Source organism: Bombina bombina, chromosome 7, assembly GCF_027579735.1.
Source record: "Bombina bombina isolate aBomBom1 chromosome 7, aBomBom1.pri, whole genome shotgun sequence".
In the NCBI taxonomy this organism is placed as follows: domain Eukaryota; kingdom Metazoa; phylum Chordata; class Amphibia; order Anura; family Bombinatoridae; genus Bombina; species Bombina bombina.
The window spans coordinates 317,772,827-317,799,137 of NC_069505.1; the positions used below are offsets into that span (position 1 = coordinate 317,772,827).

Here is a 26,311-nt window from a genome sequence, read left to right on the forward strand (position 1 = left end):
TAATACCCATATGTGCATAATTAAAAAGAGGAAAATACTGTACAATACAACTAAATATCAGATAGTTACAAAAATAAAGACCAATCAAAATCTCTATTTAACCCCTTTGGTGTGCTTATAATTTTTATAATTTTGTAGGCTGGAAATTGTATGAATTTTAGATTCTGATTGAGACCTGGCAAGTCTTCTTTCCGTGCCCTATATCTTAGGGTGTGCTGTCTTCAACTTGATATATGACAGATTGATAGGCAGTAACAATTGCTTCTCTAAGATCATTGCTGATTTCTTCCTCCTTGGCATTTTGTTAACACAGACCTGAATGCTCCAGACCAGCAAACTGCTAAAACTTTGGCTTTTATAGAGGTGGTCACACTTGCTGATGATCAATTAATCAAGGGCATTTGATTAGCAGCACCTGGCTGCCAGCTCTTAATTCCTATGGAAGCAGTAAGGATGTACTTAGTTTTTCACACATGGCTTTTCCATTTTGGCTTTATTTTTGTTAAATAAATAATGACACAGTGTAATATGTCATGTGTTGTTGTACATATGATGTTGAATTTACCTTATTTTAAGACCTAAGGACCAGATGATTGTTATTATATCCTGATACGTAAAACCATATATTTCAAAGAGTAGAGGTTGTACTTTATTTTTCGCATGACTGTATATTCTATGCGTTTTTACTAGCTGGTAGGAATTTTACAGATATTTTGGGCTACAACTATATCAGATACTCCTGCTTTGTCCCTTCTGCAACTGCCCTATCAGGGTGAATAGGTAGGTTTATGAAGCAGCGGATGCTGCATTCTACGCCCATCATTTAAGGCTCGCCTGAAATGGAAGTTAAGATGCAGCGGTCGTTAGGTGGCGATACGATCTGGATGATTGACACCCCCTGCTAGCGGCCGATGAGCAGTGGGCGGCATTGCACAAGCATTTCACTAGAAATGCTTGTGCAATGTTAAATGCCGACATCGTATGCTGTCGGCATTTAGCGAGGTCGAGTGGACATGATTCGTTCCAGTGATGGTAAATCGACCCCCTAGACTCCACTTAAATCCATCAATCACAGGCTTGTAACTGCACATGGTACACTAGTACAGTCTTTATACTTTTTTTATGTGTTTATGCAACAGTGATTTACATCTCGAGTGACTGTTGCGCCCAGTTGTTTTTACTGTATAACAAAGCCGAAGATCACCTTTTTCTCATCTGTTAGGTTATTTTTCAAAGCACAAAAACCAGAGTACACAACTTCCGCTTTGCTTCTTTTTATTGAATAAATGGTTTTAATCTATGGAAGTGAATCCCTTTAAAAGTATTTTACAGGCACCTTTAAATGACCACTAAACATAGTAGAATAGCATAATCAGTAAATACATAATAAAAAGGCCATGCAAAAGCACTTAGTTTGAAATTCAAGTGAGTAGTAGATTTATTTCTGACAAATTTTAAAGTTAGTTCTATTTTCCCTCCCACTGCATCATGTGACAGCCATCAGCCAATCACAAACTGCATATACATATATTCTGTGAATCTTGCACATGCTCAGCAGGTGCTAGGGCCTCAGAAAATGTGCATATAAAAAGATTGTGCACATTTAAATAATGGAAGTGAATTAAAAAGTTGTTTAAAATTGTATGCTCTTTATGAATAATGGACGTTTATTTTTGACTTGACTGTTCCTTTAATTCTCAGGTTAAAATGTGTCATGTCCAAGGGTTTATATTTTTTTTGATCATATATAGGTCTGTTCAAAATGTTAGGAAACTCATAGGGAAAAACCCCCCAACTTATGTTAATTTCAGAGTTTAGTGAAAGTCAACCCTAGAGTTTGTGAAATGCTAGGATTGACTATTGAAACAAATAAAGGGGACTTTAAATCATGAAGTATAAAATACTTCATGCAGAAAGCTCCTTTATTTGTTTCAAGCGATCGCCGTTCTTACCTGCTCAGGCAGCCCACGGCAGAAATGTATTTTGCTAAGAGGTGACGTTTTTACCTATTAGCAAATAGTGTGTGAGAAATCCAGTTCCCAAGGGCGCCAAGCCAGATTTACCGCACGGCTATTGGCTAAGAGGTGAAAACGTCACCTCTCTAGCAAAACAGCGATCTGCCGTGGGCTTTCTTAGCAGTTCAGAATGGCAATCACTTGAAATAAATAAAGGAGCTTTCTGCATGAAGTATCTTATACTTCATGAATGAAAGTCCCCTTTATTTGTTTCAATAGTCAAGCCTTGCGTTTCAAAAACACTAGGATTAACTTTCAGTTTAAGTTATTGTTCAAATTAGAAAGTCTTGACATTTCTCTACATCTCCCATCCCATTAGGACATTTTTGTGATACAATGTATAACATCACTAATGACAAAAACATTTTTGAAGCACACTATTTAAAAAATATATATTAATACAACGCACACAAACAATGTTTCATCTCTTTAGCTGGATTTTTCATCAGCCTCTCTACTTGCATAATAAAATATAATATATATAATATAATAAAATATTAAAAGGGACGCAAACCCAGTTCCTTTCAAATTGCAGAATAATTGCTATAGAATTATTGCATAGAAGCAAATCTAGGCAAGTATCCTCATTTGCCTTTCTGCAGAAGTACTCTGTATACATTGTTACCAATTAGACATGTGCATGGCGAAAAAATTTGGTTTGGTTCGGATCGATTCGGATTTTTTTCTAATTTCAGTTAGGATCCATTCGAATTCGGAAAAATTCGAATCAATTCGGTTCGGATTCGTTTCGGATTTATTCGGATTCGAATAAATTCGGCTGAATTTGGTTCTGTTCTGTTCGGAATTTCGGTAAGTATTCGGTGGGATGTGCTGTGTATTAGACTAGTATTATGTACTGTATATTAGGTGTAACCCATAGCAGAGTGATATAACCTGATATACTGTACAATACTAGTGTAATCCATGGCCAGCCGAATGTACCGAATAAATCCGAACTAATTCGGATTTATTCGGTAGATTCGGGCACTATTTTAATTCGGAAATTCGAATCGATCCGAATCCCGAATTTACCGAACTCGGCCAAATTTCCAAATCGATCCGAAACTAATCGCACATATCTATTACCAATGCAACAAGGAACTCTAAATTAGATATGAAAATTAGAAATACAATATCTCATGCTTTTTGCTTTAAAGTGCATACCCCTTTATGGGATGGGTGCAGCAAAAAACCCTTTTGGACAGCTGTATACATATGTATTTATGTGTTTATATGTGTATATATGTCTTTAAATACATATACAAAAGATAGCACAGTTGGTTGCTCACACTATAATACGCAGAAATAGCTTATCAAGACATCTAAATGTTCTGTGTGATTCTATAATCCCCTTTATATGACTAATAAATAGCAAAATTAAACACTGCCGGTTGGTGTCACTAATGCAGTTAATACAACTTACACAATACTTCTTGCACGCTCAGTTATGACATTGCAAGTATCTTTATGTAAATTCAACTTACTTCTTGCCATGATATTGCTTACCTTAGTGCTTGACACACATCCACCCTCTAACTGGTATCCGTCTCCTCCAATCCTTGCTGCCAGTTACCCTGCGTATATACATATATATTTATGTAAAATACACAAATAGTGACCACACCACCTAATGTAATGGGCCACTATATTCTATGGGTATGTGATACTCAAGCTATGGGTAGTTCTTAATATATTTGACACAAGTCAGTATATAGACCATTATCTTGAGGTTTAACATAAATTTATTCTTGTATTTATTTTATAAATTTATTTGTATTTATTTTATAAAGTGTTTGTTTCCCACGTTACTATAGTGGGTATTGCGCTTGCTGTACATTTGGACAATGTGTTTCATTGTCTGATCATTAGACAGTATGGACTAATATATACATTCCCAGATATTTGATTAGCCATTATTCTAGTTATATTTTATTTTTTATAGGTTTGTACTAGTGTAATTGCTATAATTGCGTTGATCATTGATTAGATATATCCATTTGTTTTTTATTTGCAATTCATCTTTTTATCTTTTGAGGCATCTAGTTTTGTCCGCTTTAAAATTTGATGGGCTAGTATTAGTATCCTCTGGGAATTTGAATGCATTCTCTATTTTTAGAATTTTCTTTTGCATTTACAATAATCTGATTGGAACTTATAGATACTCGAGCAGATTTAGTATATATGTTTACTTTTTTGGTACGCACTAAGTACCTATTTTTTCCTTTTTTGTTCTTTTTTAAGTATGTCTGGGTTTAACTAAGTGTGCGTGGGTGGTATGTTTGTGAGTGTGATTCATATCCGTATGCCATTTGTCAAATATGCATTACAAATATATTAAAATTGTAAACATAGGTATATTGTTACGTTTTGGAGGTGTAGGCAATGAATAACCAATAGGTACTCTTTTGAACCTGTTCAAATATCACCGTCCGACGTCAGCTGGCCATTCCTTGACAAAGGGGAGGAGTCCCCAAAACGAGCATCGGAACCAGCAGAGACACAATCACCTGTACTCTCTTGTACTACTATAGCCACATTGCACGTCAATTGCTGTGAACGGTTGGCCCTATGGAAGGAGCGAGATGGAATTGAAGTAAGAGCAGTCCATTTCCACACCGAAGATTTCGCCGGGGAAAAGTCTCACGGTATTGGTTCATCAGGCAGCAGTCAGATGATACAGGTAACATCGTGCAACATGATTGACTTCTATATTCACTGGAACATTTGGGGCCTGTCTTACAATACAGGGATCCTGTTGTCAATACCTATCGTTATACTCTGACACAATTTGTGAGCATTCAGTCTCCACATGCTACGTCAATACCATACCGTGAGTGAACATATGGTAAAGGGTGTGAGGTTGGATTGTTTATATGTCTATATTGTCTATACCTCGCTATAATACGGCAACCATTTTTACTATAGTGTGGCTATATGTTTGGCAGTACATTTGGAGGGACATTTATCAGCACAAGTTTGTCTTTTCAAAGTAAAGTGCTATACGCATATTATCACTACTTCTCAAGAGTACTTGCTTCACAATAATATAAAAGACACTTTAATATGCATCAGGTGGATCTGTCAAGCCCCATATGCTTATATCCATAGGACTTGGGATACAAGGGCTATTACACACAACTCTCTTGCATTTTCATATTACTTTGAATCCTGCTTAAGAACTTTGGTTTTCTTTTCTCAGGCTGAATACAATTAAGGACATCTATATGCAATGCATAACACTTTGAATTCTACATAAGAAATTTGTCCTTTCTTTTCAGCTGGGATACATTGATTACAACATGGATTTTACTTTGCTGGTTTAATTCTTGCAGTTTGGATACATTTAATACAATATGGACTTTGCTTTTCTGATACATTGATGCAATATTAGGATAATTTAAGATTGTGATGTTTTGTACCTTATATATTTGATTAGTACTTTAAGCTGTATTAATACTTATTTGTGTGTGACAGGTTAATTGTGCCTTCACTCCCTGGGGACGCCCAGGTGGGTGCATTTTCTTATTTAGATTTAGAGTTTTTTCTTTTCTTTTTTAGGATTGATAAGACTCCTATAGAATTTTTTCTTTCTTTTGGTACGGATATGTTTGGTGGATGGGGTAGGTGTGGATGTGAGTAAGCTCTCATCTTATTTTGTTCTTCTTTTTGTAACATATATAATATCCATTAAAGTATCTCTTGTATAGCATTCTAAGACTCCTTGGCTGGGATTTTTTTGATTATATATATATTTATGTGTTAATATGTGTATATACACATATTAACACATAAATATAGATGTATATCAGCATATACATATATTTTTACATTTGCTGCGCTACTTACCCACTTCGTTGCGCTTAGGTTCTGTGCCGTGTATGTCGGCATCAGAACGATGCTCCCATTATAGCCCAAGGAAGCCCGCTCTTATGAGTGCAAAACCTCTGTACAATGCGAACGCGAGGTTGCTTTCGCATTGCACCTAACTTATAATACCAGAGCACATTTGCGTTCGCTGGTATTACTAAGTGGAGCGCAAAGATTGCTTTCGCAAAAGCAAAATGTTGCGCTCCACTTGTAATGCAGCCTATAATATTTATTATATAAAAATATATTTAAAAATGACAGATACTGTACATTGTCCGGTTACAAATAGGATTCAGTGATTGATTGTGTTAAATGGGTTAGCTACTAACTGTATTAATGTAAGTTCATTTGGCATCTTCTTTACTGAAAATCCGGTAGGTTCTGAATAGGTTGAACTCCACTGTTGTCGTTCAACCTCATCTATTATGGATACATAGATAACAGTGTAAAAGTAAATTAAATGAAGTTGCATTTTAGTTATTTTCTTATTTTGCCATCTAGTGGTCATTTTGTTGTATTCAACACCATAAATAAAGTATAGTTCCAGCCTCACTTGTAGTAAAGCTGGAACTTTATTTTTGGTGTTGAATTTGACCTGGCAGTCTGTTGTTCTCTAACTGCAGAGAGATAAGGTGCTGTTTTTTAACCCTTTGTTATTTCATATTTTGTTGTATTGCCAGCTTTGTCGCTTGTTAGGCGTTGGTCGCTTCTATTTATAAATTAATAACACTCATTATTTGAGTGTAGTACAGTCAGGGTATTTATTAAATTGTGCATTTAGAGAGCCTGATAAAGGTCCAAATTCATTTCTATTACATATATTTTCTCTCTCTTTTGCCACACTCTAGTAGTGTTTAATTTAATGCAAAGCACCAACCCCGGGTACAGATAGGTATCAAATATCATTTTGACCTTTATATTCTATTAGAATTTGGGGGATTGCCTTTTTAAAGTGTCATTGTTTACTTGTCCACTAAAAAACATTTCTATTACATGATACATTAATATTATTTTGATTAATAGCATTTTTCATTTTAATTTAGGGTGGCAATTTGTTTTTAACATGGCTTAAAATATCCAGTGTACCGAATGGCCCAAATATCTTCTATTGATTTTTACCCTGACATCACACATGACATCATCTAAATCACTGTCCTATAAGCAACATACAATTCAGAAAAACTGTGATTGGCTGTATAAGACAAGGCCATTAGTAAATTGTATACAAATAAGTCAGGCTAGTTACAGCATGCAGTGATCACAGATTAAATTACGTTACTCTGTATACATTCATTTTTTATAATGTTTTGCACAAATATTTCCATTTTCACTGTGATCGTGTTCTTCTTTAACATACAGGTGGACTGGATAATAGAAAAAATTGGTACAAATTCAATTTTTTACAATCTATTTTAACTTCTGTATCTTTTTCTTTTCGTGACACAGAAATCAAGGAGTTTGTAATAATTCCACAGCACACAACACCTGAAGCAGCCGTCCGTGAAATTGATGAGCTGTATGATGTTTATCTTGATGTGAAAGGAAAGTGGAAATCAAAAGTAAGTTCATAAATTTTATAATGGTGCCATTTATTATATAAATATTTTAAAATCTGATTAATAATATATTTAACTTTAAATGGATATAAAACCCATTTTTTTTCTTTTCTTTTTTAATTTTAAGCAACTTTCTAATTTACTCCTATTATCAATTTTTCTTTATTCACTTGGTATCTTTTTTTGAAAAGCAGGAATGTAGGCTTTAAAGGGACAGTCTACACCAGAATTTTTATTGTTTAAAAAGATAGATAATCCCTTTATTACCCTTCCCCTAGTTTTGCATAACCAACACAATTATATTAATATACATTTTACCTCTGTGATTACCTTGCTCTTGTTCTTTTGACAGACTTGCATTTTAGCCAATCAGTGCTAACTCATAAATAACTTCACTGCGTAAGCACAATGTTATATATATGGCTTACATAAACTAATGCCCTCTAGTTGTGAAAACAAATCAAAATGCATTCAGATAAGAGGTGGCCTTCAAGGGCTAAAAATTTAGCATATGAGCCTGTGGAGCTAGGTTTAGCTTTCAACTAAGAATACCAAGAGAACAAAGCAAAAGTGATGATAAAAGTACTTTGGAAAGTTGTTTAAAATGAAAATGCCCTATCTGAATCATTAAAGTTTATTTTGAACTAGACTGTCTTTTTAAGAACTATCACTGAGCAAAGGTTGTTATTAAAAATCCTAAAGTGACATAATAGTGCAACAGAAAAATACTCTAATGACTGAGGCCCCAATTTATCAAAGGTCTTGCGGACCTGATCCGACACTGCGGATCAGGTCCGCAAGACCTCGCTAAATGCGGAGAGCAATACGCTCTCCGCATTTAACATTGCACCAGCAGCTCACAAGAGCTGCTGGTGCAACGCCGCCCCCTGCTGACTCGCGGCCAATCGGCTGCCAGCAGGGAGGTGTCAATCAACCCGATCGTATTCGATCGGGTTGATTTCCGGCGATTCCTGTCCGCCTGCTCAGAGCAGGCGGACAGAGTTATGGAGCAGCGGTCTTTAGACTGCTTCATAACTTGTGTTTCTGGCGAGTCTGAAGACTCGCCAGAAACACGGCCCTTCAAGCTCCGTACGGAGCTTGATAAATATGGGCCTTAATCTGCTCCAGCGATACCATAAACTCCTGAGTCGGACATTGGCTAGTGTACTGCTGTTGACTGGTTTAACACCTGTGTTTAACTCAGAAGCAGAAATGTATTGCTATAAATAGGTGGCTATTATGATGTACCATTTGCTATGTAAAGACTTTTGTAGCAGACATTAATTTAGAGGTAATATTTTGTATTAACCTACCTTATTGTCCTACAGAATTTTATCTTCATGGGTGACTTTAATGCAGCCTGCGGTTATGTTCCCAAGAAGCATTGGAAAAACATACGTCTGAGAAATAATACAGAGTTTGTTTGGTTAATTGATGACAAAGCTGATACAACCATTAGGAGCACCACTAACTGTGCTTATGACAGGTAACTACTAATTCCTACATTCTAAGGGGCTAGGTAATGAGTAAAGCGGAAATTAACGCTCCCGCTTCAGCGTTAATTGAGCTAGAAGTAAGATTTCTGCGCTTGCCGGGTTGCGCTCGTGATACGAGTTGAAAGCAAACAATTTTCACTCTAGCGGTAACCTGACTAGCGCAAAAATCCAAAATTAGAATATTGCGTGTGCATTCACATATTCCCCATAAATGTCAATGGAGCAAAAAAAGTGGGGGAAAAACCCTATTGCGCATACACAATCACATTTTCTCATTTGCGCTATATATACATGATTATATAAAGGTATAGCTATATATAGATATATATAGGAATCTCTATTTATTAATACTTAGAACAAATTATGCTATGTGCAGAACATTGAAATGTGAAATATTTACAGTAAATACATAATTAAAACCTTTATTAAACATAAATATTGCATAAATATGTTTTTATCTACTTAACGGCAAAGGGCTCCAATGCACTTATATATATATATATATATATATATATATATATATATATATGTCTATATATGTGTACATAAGTATTTATATGTTTATATGTGTATATATATGACTGTAAATACATATATACACATATAAATACATATATATACACATATATAGACATATATGTACATACATTTACATATTTAGACATGTATATGTATGTATCTCTATGATAAATCCCTTTGGCTGCCTTTGTTTTTCTAACACCTGAGACCTGATATCTTTAACCCCTTATAACTTTTGTGTGCAATATTTGTTTAAAATAACTTTTATTAGATAGTGTTATTATGAGTGTAACTATACTTTTGTAATGTGTTTTGTGCAACTTTTTAGTTTTGCCAAACAGTTAATCAGAGCTCTGAAGTTGCGGTAATGATTCTAATGTAAATCGTGATTGCGGTAAGCCTGATGAGTGCAAGCCCTCGCAATTACCCCTTATCGGTCAGGCGCAAACGTTGAGCTCCACTCGTTATCTGGCCCTAAAAGTTCATTATTTAGAAACAGTTAAGAAAACGTTATTGTTCTATTATGTATAAAGTGGTCTCAGAGTGTTTTAAAACACATTTCAAATAATGTCTACTAAGTCTTAAATGAAATGCGATATATACTGTGTATATATATATATATATATGTGTGTGTGTATATATATATATATATATATATATATGTGTGTGTGTGTCTATATATATATATATATATATGTGTGTGTGTGTGTCTATATATATATATATATATGTGTGTCTATATATATATATATATATATATATATATATATATATATATATATGTGTGTGTGTGTGTGTGTGTCTATATATATATATGTGTGTGTGTGTGTGTGTCTATATATATATATATACACACACAACCACAATTCTCAAAAGTTGGGACAGTATGGAAAATGAAAAAAAGAGTAATTTGAAAATTTAGTTTACATTGTACTATATTGAAAACACATTATTAACACATTATTTGATGTGTTACTTTGTGAATTTAATGTATTTTTGAAAATATACACTCATTTCAAATCTGATCACTGCAACGCACTCCAAAAAAGTTGGGACAGTCGACTGTTTACCACTGCAGTCGACTGTTTACCACTGTGTAACATCACCTTTTCTTTTAATAACATTTATTAATCTCTCTGTTTATGCAACCATGAGCTTGTAATCTAGGCAGAATGTGGTTTGACATTGTCCTGCTGTAAAATGCAGGGACGTCCCTGGAAATGACGGCTTCTGGATGGCAGCACATGTTGCTCAAAAATGTATAATATCTTTCTGCATTAATGGTGGCCTCACAGATGTGCAAGTTACCCATGCCATGGGCACTGACACAGCCCCATACCATGACAGACGCTGGCTTTTGGACCTGACGCTGATGGATGCTTGGATGGTCCTTTTCCTCTTTGCCTAGAGAACACGATGGCTGTTTTTTCCAAAAACTATTTGAAATGTTGACTCGTTGGATCACAAAACACGATTCCACTATGCTACCTTCCATCTCAGATTAGACCGAGCACTGAGAAGTCGGTGGCGCTTAGTGACAGTGTTGATGTATTGCTTCTGCTTTGCATAGTAAAGCCTTAACTTGCATCTGTGGATGCAGCGGCAAATGGTGTTGACTGACAAAGGTTTACCAAAGTATTCCCGAGCCAATGCCAATATATCCATTGCAGACTCATGATGGTTTGTGAGACATTAACGTCTGAGGGATGGGAGATCACAAACATTCAGAAGTGGTTTTCGGCCTTGCCCTTTACACACCAAAATTTGAACAGATTCTTTGAATGTTTTAATTATTTTGTGCACCGTAGAAGGTGAAATGCCCCAAATCCTACCGATTTGTCTTTGGGGAATGTTGTTCTCAAAGTGTTGGATTATTCACTAACGCATCTGTTGGCAGATTGGCGAGCCTCGACCCATCCATACTTTTCAAGGACTAGGTCTTTTTTGGAGGCTCCATATATACTATAATTACACCATTGTCTCACCAAATAATGTGTTTTCAATATAGAACAGGGTGAATTGAATTTTCAAATGACTCTTTTTGTTTTGTTTTTTTGCATTTTCCATACTGTCACAACTTTTTTGGAATTAGGGTGGTGTGTGTATATAGATAGATAGATAAATAGATAGATAGATAGATAGATATTTTGATAGTTCATACCAACACCAAAGAGGAATTATTCAAAAAGGGGTGAGTGCAGGACACTGTCAAAATATTCACACAGCTCCTGGTGCACGGAAACTCAAAAAAATATATATATTAAAAAAGGAAAGAAAAATAAAGTGTTTATTAACCAGCACTTACTCATATACCGTATAATTTGGTGGATAAAACTGGATCATGAGAGTCTTACACATTTGATCTTAATATATATAAAAAGATTACATTTTATGAATGTATCCAAAAGATACAAAGCAAGTTAAAATAAATATCATAAAATATATATTGGTTTGTGTTAAAAAACTTAATATAAAAAATAATAAAAAAAATATATATCAAAAGTTCATCGTACAAAGTAACCAATCTCAGCACAGACAGATTGCCAAAAAGTTCCCACTTAGGGTATTATTATTATTTATTTGTAGAGCGCCAACAGATTCTGCAGTGCTAATCTAATACTATTGTCAGATACCCAGCTTATAAGAACCAATGTATAGCCCAATCATGAATAGATATTGTCCTTAATTGCATGCAATGATGATATGATGTCCATCAAGGTTCTCGTGAGTCCTAGGCATGTCATCCCAGAGTGTGGCCACAGATAGCTAAATGTCCTTCCGCTATCACTAATGTGACCACTGACTAAACCTGTTGATTAAAGTACTGCAAGTGACATCTGAAACACAAAAAAAAAAAAGGAAAACCATATAAAACGTGACTTTGATAATGGCTAAACAAGTTAATTATTATGGTCATTTCAGAATCGTTCTGCATGGAGAGAAGTTAATCAATTCCATTGTACCAGACTCTGCAGGTATATTTGATTTTATGGACGCTTTTGGATTGTCAGAGGCCCAGGTAAGATTTTGTCATTCAGTTATGTATAAATATACAATATGCATTTTATGATTTTATAAGAAATATCAGTAAACTTTCTAAGCTGGACTTAAAGGGACATGAAACCCAAACATTTTCTTCTGTGATTTAAACATAGCATACAATTTTTCAAGTTTTCAATTTATTTCTTAATATCTAATTTGCTTTGTTTTCATGATATTTTTGTTGAAGAGATACTTAGGAAGTTTGCATGCACATGTCAAGAGCACTATATGGCAGAAAAAAACTGACGCTATCTAGTGTTCTTGCTATAGTATAACAGTCTTTCAAAAACTGTGCAGACACGTGCACTCTCCTGAGCTTTCCTCTCTGCTTTAAAACAAGAGAAATGAAAAGAATGAAGAAAATTTGATAATAAAAGTGAATTAGAAAATTGTTTGAAATGACATGTTGTATCCGAATCATGAAAGAAAAAAAATGGGTTTTATGTCCCTTAAATCTACAGAAATTCACTGTACAACTTGTAGTCACCATTTTTATATTTACTGCAGAAAGGGGAGAATGTAAAATATTATATTAGGGATTTTTTTGGAGTCCTGCAAACTATATTGCCAATTTTTTATGGATACAGTAATGGAATTAAATAAACAGTTCTCTAGATAATGTAAATTTACAATTTTTTCCACCAGGAGGTGGGCAGTGTAGCATTTAGGTACAAGCCTTACCAAACTTCATTTTCTTACTTAAAGGACCAGTCAACACAGTAGATTTGAATAATCAACAAATGCAAGCTAACAAGACAATGCAATAGCACTTAGGGGCCTATATATCAAGCTCTGTATGGAGCTTGAAGCCACGAGGCTCGTCAGAAACACCAGTTATGAAGCAGCAGTCTAAAGACCGCCTCTCCATAACCTGTCCGCTTGCTCTGAGGAGGCGGACAGACATCGCTGCAATTCAACACGATCGAATACGATCGGATTGATTGATACCCCCTGCTAGCAGCCGATTGGCCGCGAATCTGCAGGGGGCGGCGTTGCACCAGCAGTTCACAAGAGCTGCTGGTGCAATGCTGAATGCGGAGAGCATATTGCTCTCCGCATTCAGCGATGTCTGTCGGACATGATCCGCTGATCGGATCATGTCGGACAGATACATAATAAATAGGCCCCTTAGTCTGAACTTTAAATGCATAGTAGATTTTTTTTCTGACAATTTTAAAAGTTATGTCTATTTCCACTCCCCCTGTACCATGTGACAGCCATCAGCCAATCATAAATGCATACACATACCATGTGACAGCCATCAGCCAATCACAAATGCATATACGCTTTTTTTGTGAATTCTTGCACATGCTCAGTAGGAACTGGTGACTCAAAAAAAAAAAAAAGACTGTGCACATTTTTTTAATGGAAGTAAATTGGAACGTTGTTTAAAATCTGAATAATGAAAGTTTAATTTTGACTTGAGTTTCCCTTTAATAAAAGAATCTTGACACTTCATGTTCATCTCGAAACAGCACACAAAGCTCCAGTTGTCCTTACATGCTTATGAAGAGAAACTCTTTTTAGCCTTGTCTAGCAAAACACTTATAAGGGTCTATTTAACAAGGGCCGAATGGCCCCTGTTCCTCTTGTTTCCGCATGAGCCTTCAGGCTCGCCAGAAACAGGAGTTGAGAAGAAGTGGTCTTAAGACTGCTCCTTAACTCATACGCCGCCTCTGAGGCGGCGTATAGCAATCCGCCCGATCATGTACGATCAGGCTGATTGACACCCACTGCTAACGGCCGATTGGTCGCGAATCTGCAGGGGGCGGCATTGCACCAGCAGTTCACCACAACTGCTAGTGCAATGATAAATGCAGACAGCATATGCTGTCGGCATTTATCAATGTGCAGAGGACATAGTTCGCGATAGCGAATCATGTCCGTCCGCACAATGATAAATGGACCCCACAAACTCCATTTGAATGTTTGTACCCCTTAGCCCTAACTACTTTTGTCTATGTGGAATGAATGGGATTTCATTATGGGTTGAAATTCTGAATAAAATGTCTTCCATGACAAGACAGATACCCGGTAAAGGGTGGCTATGAAAGGCAGGAATAAGATGCTATATGAGATGGACATAAGGAGAAGCTCAGTTTATGAGAGATTGAGCTAAAGGTAATAATAATAAGTGACCTGGTTGAGTAAAATGGGAAGCAAAGAGGAAAAAAGAGGAGATTTGGGCAGGGCCGGACTGGGAATAAAAAGCAGCCCTGGAAAAATAGGAAGACCAGCCCCATTTTCCGTTAAGTCAGTAGAATGCACATGCCCCATTTTTCTCAAAGGGAATTACTGGAAAACGCCTTCCCCAATATTTTTTTCAGAATTAAATTATATTACTTTGTATTAAATAGAAATGTCAGATTGATATTATATAGCAACCCAATTGCATTCATTAATCGCCCCTTTAAATTATAGCTTTCCAGCCCCAGCTGCTGCAGCCCACCGGAAAATCTCCTGGTACCCTGGTAGGCCAATCCAGCCCTGGATTTGGGTGTCATCAGCATAGATGTGATATTTGAATTCAAAGGAAGGTATAGGTTTACCAAGGAAGGATGTATAAGTATTTGTACAAAGATAAAGAGTTTCAGAAGATTTGGCATCAAGAGAAACATTAAAAAAATGATTGGAGTGATAGGTAGTGGGCCAGAAGACCGTAGACGACTGTGTCTTGGATGGAGGATTAGTAAGAAAAGGAGATGTACTACTGTGTCAAATACAGCAGATGGGTCTAGTTGGATAAGTAAAAGCTAAATGGTCTTTTGCTTTAGTGGATAGCAGATGACTGGTTACCTTCATTTGGTTTCTGTTAAGTGTTTAGGGAGAAAGCAAGAATGCAGAGCGTTAAAGGGACAGTCAAGTCCAAAAAAAACTTTCATGTTTCAAATAGGGCATGTAATTTTAAACAACTTTCCTATTTACTTTTATCACCAATTTTGCTTTGTTCTCTTGGTATTCTTAGTTGAAAGCTAAACCTAGGAGGTTCATATGCTAATTTCTTAGACCTTGAAGGCCACTTCTAATCTAAATGCATTTTGATAGTTTTTCACCACTAGAGGGCATTAGTTCACGTGTTTCATATAGATAACATTGAGCTCATGCACATGAATTTACCATGGAGACAGCTCTGACTGGCTAAACTGCAAGTCTGTCAAAAGAACTGAAATAAGGGGGCAGTCTGCAGAGGCTTAGTTACAAGGTAATCACAGAGGTTAAACGTGTATTATTATAACTGTGTTGGTTATGCAAAACTGGGGAATTGGTAATTAAGGGATTATCTATCTTTTAAAACAACAAAAATTCTGGTGTTTACTGTCCCTTTAAGAAAAGTGTTAGTAGAGAAAGTAGACGATTATAGACTTGTCATTCCAAGGAGACTGGAGGATAACTAGGAGTGGTGGAGTGAAGATTGTTTTTTTTATCATTGGTGTGATTAATGCATGCTTGAAGGGAAGGGACCAGAAAATGTGACAGTGGTGAGTGACAGGTTGAAAAGATTATTTGAGGTTGGGGTCAAAGAGCAGGGAGAGAGGGAAGAAGCCATGTAATAATGGGAACAAGGGGTCATAGTATGATATGAGAAGAAGAAAGAAACGTGAAGACGTTTTTTTCTCTTTCAATTACATTTTTACAGGGGATAAAAAAAATAATTATTCATTGATAGGAGGGGTGGGTAGAAGGGTGGAAAGATGAATCATTCTTCCTAATTAAAAGAGTGCAGGAGGATGGGGTAGAAATTAGGTTAACAGCCTAATTAGGGTTGGAACGACATAGTGAATACAAGGGATGTTTGGTCAAATTGATGGTGGAGTGGTATGGCTTAATGATGAAGTCAGCATAAGTGTATGATTTCTTGCAATAATATTACGCGGCCCAGAAAAATCTTCAAATATGGCAAGTTTCTATAGTGTGTATGATGCCTTTTAAACTGTGTGTGTGGGGGGGGGGGAAGCATTATCAATTATATATTTGAGTATGGAGGTGTATTGTGAGGCAACAAAGTCTGGGAAGAAAAGGTTGGAGATGTTACATTAGAGAGAGTGGTAGGGCAGGTTTCACAGAGATCTAATAGGTGTTTAGTGCTGGATTGGCTCCGCTCCTAAACAGGGTGTGAGGGCCTGTGTGTGGGGTTTGGGGTCCTTTTCCAGAGGGAAAATGGCCCTAGGCAAAATAAGGAAGCTGGGGTGGTCTAAGATTTCTAGGGCCGGTCTGTATTCCGTTTGGCCCTGAAAGTGTTATGGTGTACCTGGAGGGTGATAGACAACAGCAACATGGAGAGATATGGGGTAGAATTGGTGGACAGCATAGCATGAAACTTCAAAACATGGGAATGATAGGAATGGAGGTGTAGGAATAAGAAAAGTACAGTGTGGGGACAAAAGTATACCTACATCACCTCTTTTATGTCTGAATGCAATAAGAAAAAATGGAACCTTGAAGACCCTATATTTAGTTGAGAGCTTATCAGCCTGTGAACAACCTGTCTCTATGAATGATATGTTCACAAATATCTACTTCCTGTTAGTTTGCAAATCAATTTATACAGCTTAAAACAGGCATTTTTTCCATGCGAAACATATTTTTTATATATTTAATTGCTACTCTTTTACATTCATGATACAAATTCTGAGTTGAATTCCCCTTTAAGCGCATGGTCTCTCTCAGTATGCATGTGTAGATGCTCCTGTGTAGTGGTACATAAACCATAAAGTAGTCTTTTCAGGTTCACACTTAGGGACAAATTACAAGTAGCACGCTAATATTTATTTTCTCGCTCAAGCGTTTTTTGCACATAAATGTAAATGGTTTGATTTTTCCCAATTTCATGTACTCACTACTGTGTATGCACACTCCAGCAAAGATTTAGAGCACTGTACCTAAGTATGCACTCTCTCATTTTTATAGCTGGCATGCATGTGAATCAAGACTGTTAAAGGGGAATTAACATCATGTTTTATGTTACTGGGCCCTTTTGCACATGCAATTGCAGGTGTGGGCACAGCACTTTTTATAAGCAAACGTAGGTGGTTTACCAAAACCCAAATTCAGCAAATTAACAATGTCCTCCAGCTGCGAAGATTCTTAAAAATAGACCTTTATTTAGCAAAACATGGGTCCAATAAAGCAAGCAGCAACGTTTCCGGGTACAACAAGCCCTTAATCATGCTTATGCTTAAGCATGATTAAGGGAATGTTGTAGCCCGAAACGTTGCTGTTTGCTGTATTGGACCCATGTTTTGCTAAATAAAGGTCTATTTTTAGACCTTTTAAGAGGACATTGTTCATTCCCTTTTGCACATGCACAGTTGCTAATAAAGTGAGCACATACTTGACAGTCTCCATACCTAAGATTGTTACGTTATTTATCTTAGCTGGGTTTTTTTTTTACATTTTTATTCTGAATCATAAGTATAGCACACTATAACCTTGCTATTGATGTTTCTCTTTATTGTTTATTGCCTTATTTAAAGCTTAGCCCTTTTAGTGACTGTTTGCATTGTCGCAGCTATAAAATAAATCATGTGATTACTTTATTTTGCAGGCTCTGGAAGTCAGTGACCATTTCCCAGTCGAAGTGCAATTAAATGCAGCCAAGAGTTTTATTGCAAAAATAAAGTCGTTTTTCAAAAAGAAAATCAAAAACTGAAAATGATCTCATAAGCCATAAGAAATACAGAGAGGATTTACAGCACAGGCACTACTTTGAATTGTTATGCAGTATATATTAGTATGCACTAAATTATCTTAGGCTTGCCTATTTTATATATTAGACATGTGCGTTTCGTTTCGTTCCGAATTTAAATTCGGACGAATTTGTCAAATTCGGAGATTCGAATCGATTAGAATTTCCGAATTACCGTGGCACCGAATCTAACGAATAAATCCAAATTAGTTCGGATTTATTCGTAACATTCGGATGGCCATGGACTAATCACAATTACACTAGTATTGTACTGTATATTAGGTTATATCACTCTGCTATGGGATACACTTAATATTACAGTAAATAATACTAGTCTAATACACAGCACATCGCACCTAACACATACCGAACTTCCGAATTTACGAATCGAATCCGAACCGAATACATCCGAATTTATTCAAATCCGAATGAATCCGAACAAATCCGAAACTAATGCATTCGAATGTATCCGAATTCGAATCGATCCGAAAACGAAATTCGAAAACATCCGAATCGATCCGAAACGAACAGAAACAAATTTTTTCGCCGCGCACAAGTCTATTATATATAAGAAATATGAAGGGTAAAACTAAAAATAACAAATCTTCTATATCTTGAAATAACCAAATATATTGTGGACTTTGCTTGAACGTACAGTTAACGCTTGATAGATCAGTGTAATTCTCTGCTTGCCACATTCTGTGTTGTATGTTCTTGGTTATGAAAAAAAATAAAAACCTCACACTAAGAAGTAAGGAAAATTTCTGATAAATAAATTTAGAAACCATATGTAATGATAAGGAATTTTCTCACACATTTATAGAACAGGTATTGGTGGGTTCACAGCCAATGATGCCCACACACAAGATACGTATCCATGTGGTCAGGGGTATAGTTAAACCTCACTGCCATTACAAATGATGTGAAGTAATATTTATGTTACCATATTTCTGTATCTTACTTCCTCATATACTTAACTTATGGGGGCATATTTATCAAGCTCCTTAAAGGGACACTAAACCCAAATTTTTTTCTTTCATGATTCAGATAGAGAATGCAATTTTAAGCAACTTTCTAATTTACTCCTATTAGCAATTTTTCTTCGTTCTCTTGCTATCTTTATTTAAAAAGCAGGAATGTGATGTATAGCAGCCGGCCCATTTTTGGTTGAGAACCTGGGTTATGCTTGCTCATTGGTGGGTAAATGTAATCCTCCAATAAGCAAGCGCTATATACATGGTGCTGGACCTAAAATGGGCTGGCTGCTAAGATCTACATTTCTGCCTTTAAAATAAAGATAGCAAGAGAACGATGAAAAATTGATAATAGGAGTAAATTAGAAAGTTGCTTAAAATGTCATGCTCTATCTGAATCGTGAAAGAAAAAATTTGGGTTCAGTGTTCCTTTAACCCCTTAATGACCGGACCATTTTTCAATTTTCTTACCCTTAATGACAATGGCTATTTTTACATTTCTGCAGTGTTTGCGTTTAGCTGTAATTTTCCTCTTACTCGTTTACTGTACCCACACATATTATATACCGTTTTTCTCGTCATTAAATGGACATTCTAAAGATACCATTATTTTCATCATATCTTATAATTTACTAAAAAAAAAAAAGATAAAATATGAGGAAAAAATGGAAAAAAACACACTTTTTCTAACTTTGACCCCCAAAATCTGTTACACATCTACAATCACCAAAAAACACCCATGCTAAATAGCTTATAAATGTTGTCCTGAGTTTAGAAATACCCAATGTTTACACGTTCTTTGCTTTTTTTGCAATTTATGGGGCAATAAATACAAGTAGCACTTTGCTATTTCCAAACCACTTTTTTTCAAAATTAGCGCTAGTTACTTTGGAACCCTGATATCTGTCAGGAATACCTGAATATCCCTTGACATGTATATATTTTGTTTTAGAAGACATCCCAAAGTATTGATCTAGGCCCATTTTGGTATATTTCATGCCACCATTTCACCTCCAAATGCGATAAAAAAAAAAAAAAGTTCACTTTTTCACAAATTTTGTCACAAACTTTAGGTTTCCCACTGAAATTATTTACAAACAGCTTTTGCAATTATGGCACAAATGGTTGTAAATGCTTCTCTGGGATCCCCTTTTTCCGAAATAACAGACTTATATGGCTTTGTGGTTGCTTTTTGGTAATTAGAAGGCCGCTAAATGCTGCTGCGCACCACACATGTTTTATGCCCAGGAGTGAAGGGGTTAATTAGGGAGCTTGTAGGGAGCTTGTAGGGTTAATTTTAGTTTTAGTGTAGTGTAGTAGACAACCCCAAGTATTGATCTAGGCCCACGTGAATTATGCCCAGCAGTGAAGGGGTTAAATTAGGTAGCTTGTAGGGAGCTTGCAGGGTTAATTTTAGAGATCAGCCTCCCACCTGACACATCCCACCCCCTGATCCCTCCCAAACAGCTCTCTTCCCTTCCCCACCCCACAATTGTTACCGCCATCTTAAGTACTGGCAGAAAGTCTGCCAGTACTAAATAAAAGAGTTTTTTTTTTTTTAAATAAAAATTATAAAATATTTTAGTTGTGATGGACCCCTGACTTAGCACCAACCTCCCTGATCCCCCCTCCAGCTCTCTAACCCTCTCCCCTACCTAATTACCGCCATCTTGGGTACTGGCAGCTGTCTGCCAGTACCCAGTTTGGCCCCACAAACCAAACTATTTTAATTTTATTTATAACTTTATTTGTATGTTTAATTATTTCTGTAGTGTAGCAGCCCCCCCACAATACCCCCACCCCCTCCCCCTCCCAGATCCTTTTAAATGTAAAAAAAAAACAAAAAAAAACTTTTTTTCCCCTTCCTTTTTCATTGGTGTCAGTGTGGCTAATGCGCGCATGTGCACGTGCACGTGCGCCCACGTGCACACGCGCGCCCACATGCACACGCACACCCGTGCACGTGCACGCGCGCATCGTGCACGCGCGCACACGCTCCCTCCTCCCACCGGACAAAGGCACCATCGGCACCATCACTACCGGTGCAGAGAGGGCCACAGAGTGGCTCTCTCTGCATCGGAGGCTTGTAAAGGGGTATTGCAGGATGCCTCCATATCGAGGCATCACTGCAATACCCTCAGAGCTGCTGGAAGTGATTGTGATCACTTCCAGCACTCTGTTAGACAACTGACGTACCAGGTACGTCTATTGTCATTAACTGCTTGTTAATGCATGACGTACCTGGTACGTCAGTTGTCATTAAGGGGTTAAGGCTCGCCGGAAACAGAAGTTATGAAGCAGAAGTCTAAAGACCGCTGCTCCATAACCTGTCCGCCTGCTCTGAGGCGGCGGACAGAAATCGACAGAAATCAACCCGATCGAATACGATCGGGTTGATTGACACCCCCTGCTAGCGGACGATTGGCCGCGAATCTGCAGGTGCAATGATAAATGCCGACAGCGTATGCTGTTGGCATTTATCGATGTGCAGCGGGCATGGTCCGCTATATCGGATCATGTCCGCTTGCATCATAATAAATAGGCCCTATGAGGTTAATTCACTGTGGCATACCTGAGTACATGGCACTTTAACTGGCACAGTTCATCAAGGCATATTTTCCTTTTGATATTTCACTGTTCTGATACTTTTCCACCGTGGTATACACATTATTTGGCACTATCCTTGTGATAAACTTTGTATAAGAATTTCTCCATTCCAGCCCTCAAATGTCACTATCTGCCCAGATTCTAATAATCTCTGGCTTGTTACTTTTATGTAATGCATTTCCTGTCTGTTGTATCTGGTGCATATCAAGACAGTTCAGTGCTGCTCTGCAATAAACCTTGGATTGTATGTCTGTTTTATTTGTGGTAATTCTGTGTACAATAGGTAAGTGTCATGGATGCCTCAACTAGTAGATTGACATTTATTGGCAAGGTGAGTGATTTCTTTCTTTGTTTTACTGGTACAAGGGAAGATAGAAGCTGCTGCACAAATAAAGATGCCCTGCATCATCTTTTGGGGTTACCTTTCTCTAATTGTATAGATCTACTAACAAAAACAACATTTATGCTTACCTGATAAATTCAGAGATAGCGCGCCTCATAGGGCTAGATTACCGCTAGATTACGAGTGGAGTACTTTTTGTTGCTCCTGCTTATGCATTAACTCCATTAGAAGTAATTTTTTTGCGTGGGTCGGGTAGCGCGTGCATTACAAGTTTAAAGTAAAAAGTTTTATTGTCAGACCGTTTTATTATGATTGTAACAGTACTTTTAAAATGTATTTTTGAAGTTTTTTTCCCTAACTTGTAATACAAGCGCTACTTTCGACTGGCACAAAGAGCCGTGGTAAACCTGCTCGCGCACAACAGTTAGCGTGCCATTTGTAATCTAGAAAGAAAGAACAACACGGAAGGGGCGCCAATGGTGCAGATCAATGGAGATTCTAATGGTGTACCAATATAATATGATCACAGGGTACTCACAATAGGTGAAGGCATTCAATTATGCCAATAGGGGCGGGCTGGATTTTTGCAGCAATCCAGCTGGCTGAGCGAAGAGGCAGCTCTCTATCGGCATCCAAACGGAGAGAAACTAGAGATGTAAAACAAAGTATAGAGGCGCCAATGGTGCAGATCAATGGTGATTTCAGCCACAACAATACCCCAATATGCACAGGATACTCACATGTGGTAAAGGCAATCAATTATGCCCATAGAGACAGGCTGGATTTCACAGCAATCCAGCTAGCTGTTCCAAGGTAGAATAACGGATGGGTGGGTGTTAGAGTGTTAGTACTCTAAAGTAGCATAGCAATTATGTATGATACTTCCTTTTGCTATGCTACTTTAGAGTACTAACACTCTAACACCCACCCATCCGTTATTCTACCTTGGAACAGCTAGCTGGATTGCTGTGAAATCCAACCTGTCTCTATGGGCATAATTGATTGCCTTTACCACATGTGAGTATCCTGTGCATATTGGGGTATTGTTGTGGCTGAAATCACCATTGATCTGCACCATTGGCGCCTCTATACTTTGTTTTACATTTGTAATCTACTCCTGAGTGTGTAAATGTTTATGCCACTTATATCCAATGGGTTAAATTACAAGTTGTGCGGTACGGCTATACCGCTGAAAAATTGGCCATTGCGAGTGGAATATGCAGATCTCCCGTATTACAAGTCCCTGTGGTACGGCTATACCGCTAGCGTTTTAGCCTTTACCCAACTCTCCATTCCACACTGCCACGATCCATTCCGCTATCTGAGACCAGTAGTTATGGATATTGCGAAACAAAAATATTTCACAAAACTCATAACAAAAATGTTACAAAGTACACTAATACCCATAAACTACACTATTAACCCCTAAACCACCACCCCCGCATCGCAAATACTATATTAAACTTATTAACCCCTAATCCGCCGCCCACCCACATAGCCAACACTAAATAAACCTATTAACCCCTAAACCACTGGTCCCCCGCATCGCCAACACTAAACTAAACTTATTAACCCCTAAATCGCCGACCCCCACATCGACAACACTAAACTAAACCTATTAACCCCTAAACCGCCCCCCTACATCACCAACACTAAACTAAACCTATTAACCCCTAAACCGCCGGCTCCCCACATGGCAAAACACTAAATTAAACCTATTAACACCTAAACCTAACACCCCCTAACTTTAAATTAAACTTACAATATAACTATCTTAAAATAAATAAAAACTTACCTGTGAAAAAAAACAACCTAAGATTAAACTATAAATTAACCTAACATTAGTATTTTAAAAAAATAAAATAAAAATAAAAAAAACTAAATTACAATATTAAAAAATCCTAAAACTACGAAAAATTTATAAAAACCTAACATTACAAAAAAAAAAACACTAAAGTTATGAAAATTAAAAATAATCTAACATTAAAAATAAAAAATAAAAAACACTAACATTACAAAAAATAAAAAAAACTAAGATTACAAAAAATAATAAACGAAAGTATCCAAAAATAATAAAAATTAAAACTAATCTAACAGCCCTATAAAAACAAACAAGCCACCCCAAAATAAAAACACCCCGAATCTATCAATAAACTACCAATAGCCCTTAAAAGGGCATTTTGTAGGGCATTGCCCTAAGTTAAACAGCTGTTTTACCTACAAAAATTACAAAGTCCCCCATAAAAGTAAACCCCCCACCCAACCAACCCCCCAAAATAAAAAAACCTAAAACAAACCTAAGCTACTATTGCCCCATTTAGGGCAATCAGCTCTTTTGTGCCCATTAAAATAAAAAAAGCCTTAATCTAAAAAAAAAAATACCCCAAAAAAAAAACAAAAAAAACTAACACTAACCTCAGAAAATGTACTCACCGTTCCTGAAGTCCGGAAGTCCAGGTGGAGCAAAGTCTTCATCCAGGCGGCGAAGTTCTTTTTCCACGGCGGCAACATCTTCTATCTCCTTCCCGGAGGTGCAGAGCGGTCTTCAGCGATGTGCGGATCCGGAGCGCTGGTCTTCATCTGGAGCGCTGGTCCTCTTCAGCAGCCGCGGTCTTCAGTGACCCTGGAATTTCATAAAGTTCATAAAGATTTCTTACCGCCTCTGATCACAGTCTCTCAAGTTCAGCTCCATTAAAAATCAATGCAGCCTCAACTATCTTACAACCGAACCCTTCTAAGTGCATAGAATGAATCCTTCTGTCAACAATACCTGAATCCCAAATATGCCTGAAAATCTATTTAAAAATAAAGCAAAAAAAAAAGAAGAAGCATCATATATAAAATAGTTTACTCTAACCAGGGTTGGTGCAAGGATTTTTGTCTACACAGGCGAAGGTGCATTTTGACTCTACAGTCGCCTGGTGGTGGGGGTTATTGTCGGTCTTCAATTGCCAGTTGCCAGCCAAAGAGACTGACTGTTGCCAGTGCCATTTGAAGTTGCCAAGCTCTAGACTAGAGTCTCACGCTCACAGACTGTGCCGCAGCCGCACACACACACACTGCTGCGTTGGCCCCTGGCCTGAGACTGTGTGTCTGTGTCACTCACACAACACTTCATGTGTGTCACATGCACAGCCCCAGGCTGCGCGGGTACCCCTCTGCACTCAGTCTCTGCCCACCCCCTCCCCCCCCACCTGAGCTCTTCAGTGTGCACTTCAGTCAGTGTACCGGCCTGGGGTTGGTGTCACAGCCGTCATTCACGTGGCTCTTTCACTTAGAGTCACTCTCAATCACGTGGTGCCAGGCAACCCCCTCACAATTTCCCACTCAGAGTCAGAGAGACAGCACACCGAGCACAGCAGTGAGGGACTACACACGTCAGTGACGTCACTGACTGAGCACAGATAGGCAATCTGTAGGTTTAGGCTAGCGCATCTTCGCAAACCACATAGCACGTCCACAAAGCTAAATTAAGTTACATGTTGCCGCAGAAGAGCCGCAGATTAATGAATGCTGTGTGTTTCGCTCTAAGGCGGCTGCTTAACCTGCCTTATACAAGCGCTGGCCCTGACTCTAACATATGCAAAAAAAGAAAACTTGAAAAATATTAAAGAGAAAAATAAAAACGAGACAGCCTTGTCAGATTTAAATCAACGAGACATGACTGTGAGATGAAAGTTTTTATGAATTCCACATGCTGGGCTGAGGTTTAGGTGAAAAATCCAAAACACACCTCTAGAATTCCCCAGAGGCCATGTCCAAGGTCAGCCCCTCAAGTGTGTCTTTAAGGTTTCTTAGACGCCTTTCATTTCTGTCCAGAGAGACTACTTTTCTATAACAAGACAGACATGAGAATATCCATACCTCCCAAAATTTGTGGCTAAGAATGAGGGATACAGGAGGTTGATAGGAGCCCGTCGCCATTTTGTGCGTGGAGCCACATTGGGAGGTGAGGAATCATGGGTGGTTGGTGGGTGGGGTTGTGGGGGTTCCTGTGTGGTCTGTGGGTGTGTCAGGGCAGTGTGTGGGTGTGGCTGAAGGAAATTCTGTAAAGAGGGGCATATGGCTGTCTCAGAGGGACAGAGCTCAGAATCAGGGACTGTCCCTTTCAAATAGAGAAAGTTGGGAGGTCTGGAATATTTTACGCTTTTACACTTTTACTGCACTTAACAATAGATTATTGGTTAATGCATGAGATCCATAACT

The 26,311-nt window shown here is 37.5% G+C and overlaps 1 protein-coding gene across 1 annotated transcript in view; it reads left to right on the forward strand.

The window, feature by feature from the left end:
* Window positions 1–18,932, forward strand: part of DNASE1L3 (deoxyribonuclease 1 like 3) — a 36,260-nt gene extending 17,328 nt beyond the window's left edge. The window contains exons 5-8 of the mRNA XM_053720969.1: window positions 7,329–7,441; window positions 8,767–8,924; window positions 12,376–12,472; window positions 18,041–18,932. Coding sequence (XP_053576944.1) covers window positions 7,329–7,441; window positions 8,767–8,924; window positions 12,376–12,472; window positions 18,041–18,145 — 473 coding nt within the window. The 3' untranslated portion in view covers window positions 18,146–18,932. The remainder of the gene's footprint in view (window positions 1–7,328; window positions 7,442–8,766; window positions 8,925–12,375; window positions 12,473–18,040) is intronic.
* The last annotated feature ends 7,379 nt before the right edge of the window (window positions 18,933–26,311 follow it).